Here is a 13,797-nt window from a genome sequence, read left to right as displayed (position 1 = left end):
CTTAGGGGATCTCTAGAGAAACTGAAACTCAGATGTATCCACCCTGAAGGTTCCATCTACAGCTTGACCTGGCTGTCATATTAGCAGAGGGAGCAGCGGTGGTACCCACCCCTCCGTCTTTTCCTTCACCTGTATTTTCAGACTTTCATTCCAAAGGAAGGAAAGTAATCCATATCAAAGTGGCCTATTTTTTTCTTAGTAAGGAACTACAGTTGACGCTTCAACAACATTGGGTTCAGGGGGGTGCGGACCCCCCACACAGTTGAAAATCTGCATATAACTTTTGACTCCCCCCAAACTTAAGTTGCCCCTCAGTAGCCACAGGAGATCGGTTTCAGGACCTCTGTGGCGGATGCCCAAATCCACAGAGGCTCAAGTCCCTTATATAAAATGGCTTAGGACAATGCATATAGTCGGACCTCCATATTTGCAGACTCCCAATTACAGATCGAAAACAGTACAGGAATTTATTGAAAAAAATCTGTGTATAAGTGGACCTACGCAGTTCAAACCTGTGTTTTTCAAGGGTCAACTGTACTAATAAATGCCTGAATTATAGCCGAGTAGATTGTCCAATTAAATATAAATGCAATTAATTACTTTACTATTTTGCATTTTCTATAAAAAGGACAGGTGGAATGAGTTGTTTAAATGATCATAATAAAACATGCAGCGGGATCTATTTGCATTATTATTTGCTCGGTGGGAAAACTACATGCTTTTCAAAGATACTGAAAGGCACTAAAATGATTTAGCAAACTATTATGTGATTATATATAAATACCCATACTCCCATTCATTTTCCTATGAGAACTCCTGATTCCAATTCTCCAGGAATCAAATACCTCGTTTTTAACATAATTTGTCAATTGTTACAAGCTAACACTTTAGTTCTCTGAAAAACAGTATTAATCCCAAAGTGACCAAGTTTTATGGAAAAATATATAAAATATGTCTAACTTCCTAGTAACTATGGACTGTCTTCTTGTAGGTAAAAACTATGTCAGGGATTAAAGGAGGAATTTTGAAAAATTAAATTAGCTTAATTGATCATCAGCTATTTTAGTATAGGTTAGAGGGTTTAGCACAGGATTTTAAGTTAGAGGAATATTAAAGTCCAGAAGAGTCCTAGTAGAAGCAGTGAGGGAGCAGTTAGACTAACCCCTTGTCAATGAGCAGCTCCAGACTGCGACAATGAACTCAACCTCTATAGTAGATGGACATGGACATGGGGAAACTTGCCAGTGTCACGTTGCTGGCCATATAAATGGGAGAAGGCTACCAGGCTGTCTGCAGAACCCAATTATGTGCAACAACGGATGCCCCATAAGCATCACCTGAGCATGCGTCTGGTCTCAGGGCCTTCTGCTAATTCCAAACAGCCAACAGCGCCCCCTGTGGGAGGGCGGACTCCACTCCCAGCCCAGGGCGTGACACTGCGTTGGCCCCCTCACTCTACAGCCCTTTATGGAGAGGGTCGTACTGGGCCCTTTCTTTTGTCCTGTTCCCTTGTAGTGCTTTATACCACTTGTGAGTGCTTACAAGTTGAAACTCACCCTTTTAAGAGTGATGGCAAGATTTGTAAGAGTATAATAAACTTTCTTACATATTTTTGTCACATTACTTGGAAAAAACTTCAAAACAATACATGAGAAAACAAAATATTCCTTTTTTCTTACTCTTTTCCTAAGTCAGTGTTTTTTTAACCACTTTTTCAATCACACCCCAGGAGTATTTTTAGATCTTTTGTTCCTAATGACCATACCATATGGAATCTTAATACCACAGATATATAATATATCTGTTTATATACTCCACATATCTATCTCTGCTTTATATACAAAAAGAGTAAGATTTTTTTGCCTGCCAACAACCAATTTTTACCCCCTTCTCAGTGTTTACAGCCCCTGTTGAGAATGCATACTCTACAGACATCAGATTTGCTGTTACCATAGAAGAGTTTAATATTTTCAGAAACGCAGGTTATATGAATTCTTTAAACACTATATTTTATTATCTCTTTTCCAAATTTTTATTTTATAATAATACATATGCTATTTAATATATACTATAATATACTATATATAGTGATACATACTATAACCTACCCTCCAGTCTTAAGAAAATGATCAATAATGAAATGCAGATAGTAAAATTAAAGGTGTTATTATTCTAAGAAACAGTATTTGTTCTCAAAATTGCACATTGCTTGTGAAAAGATTTTTTTTAGAGCAGTAAGTGCAAGAAGTTTAAAATGCTTGTTTTCTAAAAGAGCTTCTAATTGGATTTGTGAGGCTAGCAGGTGAGACAAGATGATTGCCAAATTTCTGAAGCTAAGGAAAGACATAACTGAATAGAAAATGACATGTTTAATATAAATGGAACAATGGAAACTGTTCTGCCCTTTAATTCAATGAATAATGTATGAACATTTATAGGTGACAAATTATAGATGAGCTGATTATGCCATGCAGGTCTGATAAGATAAAATGGTAGAGATACTGCCCAAATGTAGAAAGATTTTTGAAAGATTTGTGTTGCAGTCTCTATTTCATAATTTCAAAGAAACATAATGAACGTTCATAAGAAAATGGATGCATATTTATCACAAAAGAAGATTATAGGACAAAACTCACAAGAAACTCAATTCCGGTAACCCTATTGTTCTAAATGAAATTCAGATTAAATAACACCAAAATAAATGATTAGCTGCATTATTCTAGAAATGTCTTTAAATCACCTACTCTTAGTCTATAGTGCACCTTCAGTATTCTATCTTGTAGTTACACAGCAAACTTTGAAATGGATCTTTGATAGTTGAAAATGTCATTATTGTATTATTTTTCACCTAATAAGATACGGCCCAAATCCTTTAGAAACACACAAAAAAGTTATTGCCAGAAGAAGAAACTTATTTAAGGGTTTCCCAGAAAATGAAATTAAGAGACTTAATGGTAATATGAAAGACTGTTGCTATGGCAAGATGAATTACTTTCTTAATTTGGTCATTTTTTGTGATTAATGAGCTGAAATATGGGTGTCAGATTTTGTTCAAATGAAAATAAATGGCTCTTTCATTTTAACAAATATCATAAAACCAAATGTCTTCAGAAGAACGCAGAAATTACTTTTCTAGAAAAAATGACTTTCTGCAAGATGGCAAAAGGAGCCCATACTTTCTGAAAGTTTAACACATAGTAGTCATAGAAAAAATAGGAAACTACAGAGACATCCTGGAGTTCTAAGCAAGGTAAATTAAACCTGTCTCTTGCTGAGAAATGCGGCAGAGACACCTGTTGTTAGAACTATGCTGCTAGAACTGCTTGTTTCGTTGTTCTAGTTCTCCCATCAATTTGTGAGTTTCTTAAAAGAGGAATTTTGTTAAAATTGTTAATCTTCTATGCATAACAATGTGCTGCTTAATTTCTGTTAAATGTACAGTCTAGTCTATAAACAAATATATTTATATATTTTATATAACAATAGAAAAGTATTATTCAAGTTTTCTTATTTATTAAAAAACAAGAATATACATTTTAAAATGTAATTATATTCTTTATAAAAATGTGATTTTATGTATAATATTAATAATAATGTATTATCTTACATCAAAATGAAAACTTACAAAGGAAAGTAAATCTTCACCTTTTTATATTTATGCATAGCATAAAAAACAAAGCTTTTCCTGTTTTTCAACTGATTCTAATTTTAGGTTAATTAATCCTAAGTAACAAAAGTTCACAACAGAAGCTAAACAGCTTAATTTATGCTTAAAGGATGTTTTTTAGACTGCAAGTTGACTCTTAATGGGTTGAGTGGTTTATTTTGGATTTTCAAAATAATTTATTCTGGAATATGTGGAAAATCAAGAAATTAGTCCTCTAAAAGCTCACGGCCTTTTGCAATCTTTTTTGAAAAGAAACTTTCCAAAATATTACATCATACTCAAATTCTGTATCATTATAGTCCATAAACTTGAATTGCTGTTATTACAGCCATTTTGAGGATTCAATAAGATAATGAATTCCTTTAAAGCACTTGGCAACATAATAGAACCTCCATAAAATTGGCAGCTATTATTGTTATTAGTATTACTATATTTAAATGTAACACAAGGGGATGTTAGTTGACCTACTATGTTTCTACAGCTTAAACCAAGATGGAGCTCACAGCTTATTTTCGTAAATAAGATTTCACTGGAATACAACCATTCTGAGACCACACTCACTTTTGCACAGCAGTGGTAGAGTTCAGACAGAGAGGATGTGGCCTGAAAAGCTTAAAATGTTTACTATCTGGCTCTTCAAGGAGAAGTTTGCTGACCAACTTGCTGAAACTCAAACCATCTTTATAGACTCTTAAAAAAAGAGAGTATTTTATAAAAAACGAAGTTTGATTAAATGACTTATCCACACTCATTTGGAACAAATCACTTTGGCTCCTGCTCAAGTTTCTGATACAATAAGTGATAACGTAATTTGAATAACCAACCATCTTTGGAAAAGTCAGACACCCAAAATCAATCAACAGGAGTGGCACAAATTCTGAATGTTTTGGTAGTTCAAAAATATAGTGATGTCTACATAATTAAGTGAACTAAACCTCTACTACCCAGTTTATTAAAATCAAATTCACTTCCAGTGGTTTGAGAAGGCAGCACCAATTAACAGACACAATATATGCTAGATTCTGCTATATAATCCCATGTCTGCTTTTTTCAATTAGAAAACAAATTAACGCTATATACAGAAAAGAAAAATGACAAGGATTTATCTACTGCCACTGGACTCTACTAATGCACTTAAGTAGTATCAATGAAATCGACGATATTAAATTATAAATTTTGGTGGAATCTCTTACAGCATGACCATTAAGTCAGCTAATACACATAAACACATTAGAAAAGAGAGTGACTTTTGTATGTGAACAAAGTAGGTACAATTTACTAGAGGATTCTGTGCCCCGTGGATGGCATACAAATATGTATTTATACTACAGGATTGATTTAGTATGACTGAGTACCTACCGGACTGGATTACAAAAGCCAAGTTAATGTAATCCAGGACTTCCTCAGGAGCAGATACAGATTGTTCCTTCCAGAGAGGCATAATCTCAATCACGTATAGCTGTTTCTGCTTTTCATTCCTAGGCATTTTTGTCATCAGCCCATTAACCTCCATTTCTAATACTATTGTATACCACTTCTACCTTGCCTATCTTCTCAGCTCATTCCACCCAGAGCCTTTAACTAACCTTTTGGTCTCTTGTTCCATGTTAACCAATGTATTCTACATTCTCAGCCTCTGCTCACAGAATCTGCTTCCTGTGTCCTTACCTCAACTGATTCTGTTCCAAATGCGTAACTTTCCCTACAGTCCTTTTCAGAAGAGGATGCCCAGGCTCCAACGTTCCATATGGCCCCTGCAGGATAACATGTGGATGAGGGAAAGATGCTCATCCATTACTCCTCAACACTCCTTTGAGATGTATTCCATCAGGTTAAAACATCCTCTTACAACACTCTCCCTGTGGCAGCCTTTGATTAAAATCTCCATCAGTTCCTCCCACATGTTCCTGCCTACACTCTTTCCCCAAGAACTAGCGTCACGCGGAATGACTTGAATATCATTGTGAAGTCTCAGCCAACACCTTAGCTTGATAGTTCCTTGCCATTTTTGTCTCGACTCCATCCTTATGCCTAAGCCCCACACATCATTATAATACCATAGATTTGGTATTTAGTTACCCAAAATTATTCTAAAATTCTAAATCCTGGATCCCACTCTGATCACAATCTTAGCTTCTAGCTCTCTTATTTCATTACTTCATCTATGCCTGTTCTTTGACCATTTAGACACTAGATAACTTCATTTTGTTCTTTCATCCTCCTTTTATTTTCACTTCTTTTCATATCCAACCCTGACTACAGCGTCATCATTTGAACTCCTCTGCCAGCCACCCATCCCTCATCCCTTGTCTCTCAGCTCTACCTGAAAAAACTCTAAAGCTGGATCAATCTAAATGTTGCCTTTCTCTCCTTTATGTAAGGCCTAAAAAAAGTCACAGACCCATCTAAATTGGTATCACTATAAATTTTGAGTCTCAAAATTCGACGGGATCTTTAGCATCACATTTGATGCATCTTTAAATTAGTTTTTTTTTTTTTCATTTTCCACAGGTGGTACCCACTTCTCTCTTTTCTCCACAATATTCCCATTTTATTACTTCATCATCAGGCTGGATGTAGACCTAGCTTCCTACTTCACGGGGCAGATAGAAATAACTTGATAGTGATTTCTTCAACCTCCAATCTTTGCATTAGAAATTCACCTGTAAATATTACTATTGGTCCATGTTTCCCTCTGCTTTTAATGACAATCCATTCTTTGTGTGCTGGTTTTGCAGCAAAATTATACCAGATGTTAGACTCGATATAACTTCTTCATAAGCCCCTGTAATTGGTTCTCCATAGCATAAAAAACTTGTTATTATTTATTGTCTATATTTCTTGCTAAACTGTAAGCTCCATATACCATGAAGCAATTAGGTAGCACCACATCACAAAGTCTACTTCAGTGAAAGTTTAGTACTAATGATACTTTGTTACAGGAAAGAAGAGGAGAATTCATAAGTGACTTCTTAAAAATGTTGATACCCACTTAGGTGTTTATATTCAATAGGTGTATGCTACTTTTTCTGAAAAGTTTATATATGGGTGGATAGAAATTTTATTAACCAAATTCATTTTTAAATGCACTGAGAGAATTCTTTACCCAAGAGAACTCAACTTTATGGCAAATTGATTTTTTTTATGTGAAAAAATGCTTTTGTAATAAAAATAAACAAATTGTAATTTTTCTGCTTTTTAAGTTTACTTTTTCATATATTGGATTTAGTATATTTATACCTCACTTATATTATGAATGGGTTTCTAAAGAGCTATATGTCAATCAATTTTTTTGTAAATACTTAACCATTGAATTCTGAGATATATTTTAGAAATAGTTTTTCACAATGGAAAAAAGTCATCTCTGGAAATTATTAAAAATATTTAAAAATCAATTAACAAAGTTACTGAATCAATAAGAGGTACTATTTTAAAACTCTAGTTGATATGTAGGGTGCTAGAAGATGCTTATTTAATCACTAACTCTAGCTGTTCCTGGCTTGACACCGTTAGTGCAGGTTGTAACAGCTTAGTTTCTAGTACAGAAATGATCGTATTATCAGTTTCAATTTCTCTCCAGTCCTGTCCTTGGTATTGTTGAGCTGACTTGCTTGTTTACAATCTTCTCAATCTGTGCTTTCTTACACTTAGTGGGAAACAGTCTAATGCAACATGACACAAGGAGAGAAAATGAGAGGTGGATAGGAAAACAGCACTTTGGCAAGAGAAATACCCAGAGCAAAGGGTGACTTTGGCAATGCAACACCCTGTGGGAAAGATCCTCAGGCCCATGGAGACAGGAAATGAATCAGGCCACAGAGTGATCAAGGGCAACACTTAAGCTTTGTTCTGACTGAAGTAATTAACAAATTGAAATTAATTTTCACATTTATAAAAGGCACTAGCCGAGGTCCATCTTGACCTTCACCCCAGTGGGCAGCTTACCTCTGCAAGATAGAACTCGTCATATTGCCTTCGGAAGCTCTCTCCTTTGTGATAGTTGCTAGCAGCTACTATGACATCCACAGTCACCATGCTCAGGATGAACATGTGGAAGACTGATGACCGCATCATTTGCTGAGGAGGCAAAACAGACGAGCTCTTAGCAAAGAAAGAAACTTTGCAGTAAAACGCAATTAGGTGCTTAGACCTGAACCCGCGCCATCTTTGTGATGTGCTGCCGTAAGGAGCAGTGCTTTTAAGAGAACTCGATGAACGTCAGTCACTGCCTAACAGCAAAGCAATCTTTGCTTTGGGGGCAGCTCAAAAATGACTGAGGAGACAGTTTCAGAGACTTTGGGTTAAAAATGGAAAATACATTTCACCTAACTTGTGTAGAGCTTGTATCTTAATTTTCATTGTGTAGTTAGGTAGTTTTCATCCTTAATACTAACTATATGGAAAATTGATTTTTAAAAGCTGACACCACAAAACAAGTATTGCTTTACTCTGTTAAGAGAAAGAGCTACTGCAGATGAAAATGTTTTAGAGATAATCATAAAACTGGAAAAGTGGGAGAAACCTAAGATCTATTTATTTTTACTTTATCACTTCCATAAATTATTTATTTATTTATTTAAATTGCTCTTATAATAAATTATTTTTAAAACCACTTTATTGAGGTATGATTGACATAAAGTTAAAAAAAAGCTGTACATATTGAATGTATACAACTCAATGAGTTTGGGGATAAGTATACACCCATGTAACTATCACCACCATCAAGGTCATAAACATACCCATCAACTCCCAAAGTGTCCTCCTGCCCCTTCATTATTATTATTATTATTATTACTATTATTATTATTAGTAGTAGTATCAGTGGTAAGAACACTTAACGCAAGATCTATCCTCATAACAAATTTTAAGTGTATATATAATACAATATTGCTAGCTATAGGCATTAGGCTGTATAGTAGATCTTCAGAACTTATTTATATCACATAATTGAATACACTCTGCATCAATAATTTATTGAAAATTAAACTACAACTAATAATAACTGATGTCTATATGTATACTTACTGTGTGCCTGAAGCTGTTGTAGGCACTTTACATAAATTAACTCATTTCATGTCATAACAGTCCTAGAAAGTTAATTTTATGAAGAAAGAAACTGAGATGCAGGGATGTTAAATAACTTTCTTACTGTCACATAAGTTTTGAAGGTGTAATCATAATTTGGACCCAAGGCTGGTCCAAAACTATTGCTTACATTGAGTGAGATAATCAGGCATTCAAAAATAATGACTATTATTATAATAGCTGCTATGTATTGGATGCTTACTATATTCCAGGTCATACTATAAGTATGTTGTTTATTTTATCTCTTTTATATCCACCATAGTCCTACATGGTGAGATACATTAGTCACTTTTCCAGTGAGTTCAGAGAGATCAAGTCATTTGTCTGAGGTCACACAGCAAGTACACAGCAGAGGTGGGTTCTGTACCCAACCAAGTCTGTTTAAAGTCCATTCCAGGTCCCACTGTCTGCTGTGGGGTAGAGAATATATAAAAGGAGAGAGTACAGGTTGAAGACCCTGGGCAATAAAAGGAGGTGAGAAGCTGACCTATGGAAAGAAGCTGAGCAAATAACAACAAACCACTGAGTCACATCCCTGGGTGCCCACTGCCCTGTGACTAGTGCCACCATGCAACCCCTTACTGAGCCCGCAATTCTTCTCAGGTCTTGGGCCATGTATCCTTAGCATCTGATCTGAACTGAGACTTCTTCCATCTTTGCAACTAAAAGAAGCTAACTAAAGCAGAACCTGAGAGTGGGAAAGACAAAAAAAAACGGGCCTCTGAGTGCTGTCTCTATGGATCCACATATGATTTCATGTGGCTGCCATCGCCCTGCAGTGCTCATTCATTAACAACATGGGCTCTGAGAAAAGTTGTGTGGAGCTGAAACCCCACCACTTATGAGCGTTGTGTCCTTTGGAAAGTTACTTAAGTCTTTCTGTACCTCAGTTTTCTCATCCATAAAGTGAAGATAATAGTGGATCTTCCAAAGGTTATCAATTTTAAATAAGTAAATATTTGTAAAGTGCTTAGAACAGCACTTACATATTATGAGTGTTCTATCAAGACATGCAGTAAAAATAAGTGCCATTTTGTGAATCAGGTATTTTTCTGTTCAGAAATGAGAAATTAATTTCCCAAGGTCAAAGAATTAATTATGTTGTATATTTCATGGAATCTACAACCAAGTGAGATACAGTCTAATAATCTGAGAGATGGATGACAGAGCCATTGGAAAAGCAGATTATTTAATAAGGTTTTGCGTCACCATGGCTATTGGTGCATTCTTACATCCATTTGCCTTTGACTTTCTTTTAGAGGTAATACAAAATCAAATTCCCAAACTGCCAATCAACATATTTAAATTCACATCGATTTACTTGCAGGAACTACTGACCTTCATAACATAAATAAGCAAATCAGTTGGCAAGTGTCTATTCTCATTAGAATTTTCATTGTTATTTAATCTTTCTTGCATCGTGAGAGTTAAATTTCATAACTATTATTCCTTTTCTATACTCTTCATTATAATGTTCTATTAAAAACATTTCAACTGATTTCCACTTTATCTGCATGACACAAAAGCCACAACTTTCTCTTTCTATTTTCCTTAGCTGTGGGTTTATGCCTTAAGTAAACTGTTATTACTGAAAGGTCCAAACAAAGCTTTTAAGCATGGCTGTCAAAAAACTTTAAAATTGGTTCTGTAACTGTCACAGCTTCATTTTGGTGCTGTCATTATAATTAGGTCGTTTTTTGTCTGAATGTCTATGTGTCCCTGTTGGTAGAGTTATTAAAATAATCACTTACAATGGATTTTAATACACTATAATCACCATTGCTTAGCTTTTTCCAAAGTAATAACTTTCAAATATTAAATAAGAATTAAAGTGATCAGTATATGCGGTAACGAAAGTTAAATATTAAAACCAGTAACTCTAGCTTTAAAGTTAGACATAGTGACATGGATCACTTCAATTGAATTCAATTCAATCAATGTTTGAAACTGGCTATTGGTTTCCTTAATGCAGAAGGGCTGGCAACATTACATTCAGACTCATGCTTGTATCTACAGGACAGTAAAAATTTATACCCTTAAATCTTTTGTTTCCATTTAAACTGTTACTGAGAGCCTATAGTGTACCACACATTGTTCTGAGTATTGGGAAATCAACAGTAATCAAAAGCCCTGCCTTCTAGTTATGAGAAGCCAAAATAAAGTATAAATAATATTCAGGTAGTAATATGTGCAGTATAAAGAAAAACGAAGTGAAGCAAGATGAGAAGATAATGACAGGAATATGTGGACCAACGTGAAAATAAATGCAGGGGAAAGATGAAGGCATTAAATATGGATGAGCCACGAGGGGATTTAGAAGAACAATAGGAATAATAACTAAAAAAACAATTCAACCAAGTAAACTTGAAAATCTAATTGGCTTCACTGAGCGATTCATGAATCGGGCAGCATCCTACCTGGCAACTAGAGGGGAGCTCCTCTATAGCCTTCAATTTTTAATTTTCTTATGAAAATTAATGTAAAGGAAATATGGTAAAGTGGAGTCAGTGCCACAAAATAGTATTATATAACTTGAGATTTTCTCAATTGTATTATTTAATATGTAGAATTCATATAGCAATATAAACACACACACGCGCGTGCACACACACACACACACACACACATATTTAATGTAAGACTCCTCAGATCCTGTATTCCTATTCAATTTTCCCTTCAATTACAATGTTATTTTGGTTTATATTTTTTAAAAAAATCAGAGAAGTTTTATATATGTGTTTGGTTGTGATCCAAGAATGACTGATTTCTATATGTGACAGAATTACCAAGATGCGAAGAAGAGACTACAATAGAATCATCCCTAAGGCAGCAATATCTGTCAGGAATGCTCAGGAACCTAGTTACTAAAAGTGTGGTTTCTAGACCAGCAGTTCCCTGAGAGTTATTAAAAATGCAGGATCTCAGGCCCCATCCCAGACCTACTAAATCAGAATCTGCTTCTTTCACAAGGTTAATATGCATATTAAAGTTTGAGAGGCTGTGTTGTAGAGGGTACTCCTTGAGTAGCAGGTTACACGGGGTGACCTATAACATTTTTTACAAACTCACAATTTCATGATTTTAAAAGTCTATAACGACTGAATAGAATAGAACAAATACTGGCTGGAATATTGTGGTAATATATTAGGATACACCATCATGGAAATGGATGCCTACCTTCCCCCATCTCTAACTCCAAGATAAAAAATCAACTAAACCAGGTTGGCTTCATAAAAACAAAATTATGTGTTTGTTTTTCAACCATTGTGGGTGTGTGTGGGGGATATTAAAAAGGTACCATCCCAGGCTCTTTCATAAAGCCTAAGAATGCAGACGGCCTCTAGAATCTGGAAAGGCAAGGAAAGTCTCTTCTCTAGAATCTCCAGAAGTAATGCAGCCTTGCTGATCCAGTGAAATCCGTTTTGGACCTGCTGAACAGTAATACATTTCTGTTGTTTTAAGGCACTAAGTTTATGATAATTTGTTATAGCAGCAATAGGGAATTTACACAAGCATTATTCATGATTTTGACATATACCAGCTCAAATCATTTCTATGAAGTATGATTATATATAAGTGCCTGATGCTACAAAATTCTACCTGCCCAAAGGGCTCCTTCCACTCAAGGTGACTTGCCAGGAGGGTCTCTGTAAAATTTATCAGTACATGTAAACTCATTATACTGACCAAGGTTTTCATCTTACATTGTTTCAGAACATATAATGAGACAAAAGGTCTGGAGCAGTGATACTGAGTCCAACCTCAAAGAGAAGAGCAAGAGGTCACTTTTCTTTATATTAGTTCTGAGTCCGACTGTGAAAGGAATGTTCTCAAGAAACTGTGAAGTCTACATCAGACATGGATAGGGATCCTCACTCAATTCAAATTGACACCAGTGAGATGTATTATCAAAATTAGAGTTAATATTTGAGTGCTTGGTTTGTGCCATGCTTCATTCTAAGCATATTGCATGTTAATGTAAAACTTTCAATTAATCTTTAACAACCCTATGAGATAAGTATTTCTGTTATTCCCTTTCATGTAAGGAGAAGCAGGCAAGGATAAGTAGATTTCCAAGCTCATAGAGTTAGAAAGTAGCCTCAGATATTTTGAGTCCAAAGCAGGTTCTACTCCCTCGCCTTCTATTGGCCCTCAAAATGTATCTGACTCTGCTCCACATATTAAAGAAGAATAAGAAGCAGCTCCTTCACCAAGTGATTAAGTAGAGGGTATACATTTGGGAACCCTATATTTGAAAGCTGAAGATAACTTGTTCCATACAGAGGGTATAAGATCACCATAGTGTAAAAGAATATCAATGTTGAAGAGACAGGCTGAGCTGAGTTCAGATCTAGACACTGTGCACAATTTAACCTCTCTGTGACTCAGTTTTCTTATACGGGACATAGATGTGATAGCATTTCTGTCTCTAGATTGTAACATAAATATAAATGAAACTATTTAGTATACAGTATAGCCCATAGCAGGCATCTTGTGTCCCATAACTCTTGCTATTACTGTATTTGAAAACACTTTGAGTACTTTCAAGTGCAAAGTAGAGATGCAATTAGTTTCTTATGGGGTAGGTAAGAAGGTAACACGAGATATCAAGTGGAAGAGATAACTAATCTTGAAAGGGACCGTGAAAATTTATAGACTTTCAAAAAGGTCTTAAGCGATGCCATTGTTAGTGGTATAAATCCTTAAGGACTTCATAGGAGCTCTTTCTATTAATTTGTTTAGTAATTTTGCCTATAAAATAGTGCCTTAGAGATGATGAAGTGTCTGCAGGTAAACATCCAACACATGAAAATCGTAAAACAGGATAATGACTAGTACAGCTCTGAAATCAAATCTTTCTTTAAATTGCTACTTCGGTGAATAAAATATCCTACCTTGGTAAACAAATGTCATGTACTGGACATTGTATCAGCTGTATGAAAAGTTGTGTTTTAACTAGCTTTCAAAATAAATGTATTTGGAGAACAATGCAAATACAAGATGAGATTCTTAGAAACCATCTTGCGCAACAGCCACAAGCCTAA

At 35.2% G+C, this 13,797-nt stretch overlaps 1 protein-coding gene across 5 annotated transcripts in view; it reads right to left on the bottom strand.

Annotated features, from left to right (window-relative positions):
- Positions 1–13,797, bottom strand: part of NALCN (sodium leak channel, non-selective) — a 294,980-nt gene that overhangs the window by 158,947 nt on the left and 122,236 nt on the right. For all 5 annotated transcript variants that reach the window (XM_074329501.2, XM_074329500.2, XM_074329499.2 and 2 more), the window contains one exon: positions 7,613–7,744. In XM_074329501.2, coding sequence (XP_074185602.1) covers positions 7,613–7,744 — 132 coding nt within the window. The remainder of the gene's footprint in view (positions 1–7,612; positions 7,745–13,797) is intronic.

This window comes from Rhinolophus sinicus, chromosome 16 (genome assembly GCF_057876585.1).
Source record: "Rhinolophus sinicus isolate RSI-liver-muscle chromosome 16, RSI-T2T, whole genome shotgun sequence".
Lineage (NCBI taxonomy): Eukaryota > Metazoa > Chordata > Mammalia > Chiroptera > Rhinolophidae > Rhinolophus > Rhinolophus sinicus.
The sequence above is the reverse complement of the archived record's forward strand: the minus strand, read 5'-3'. Positions and strand labels throughout refer to the sequence as shown.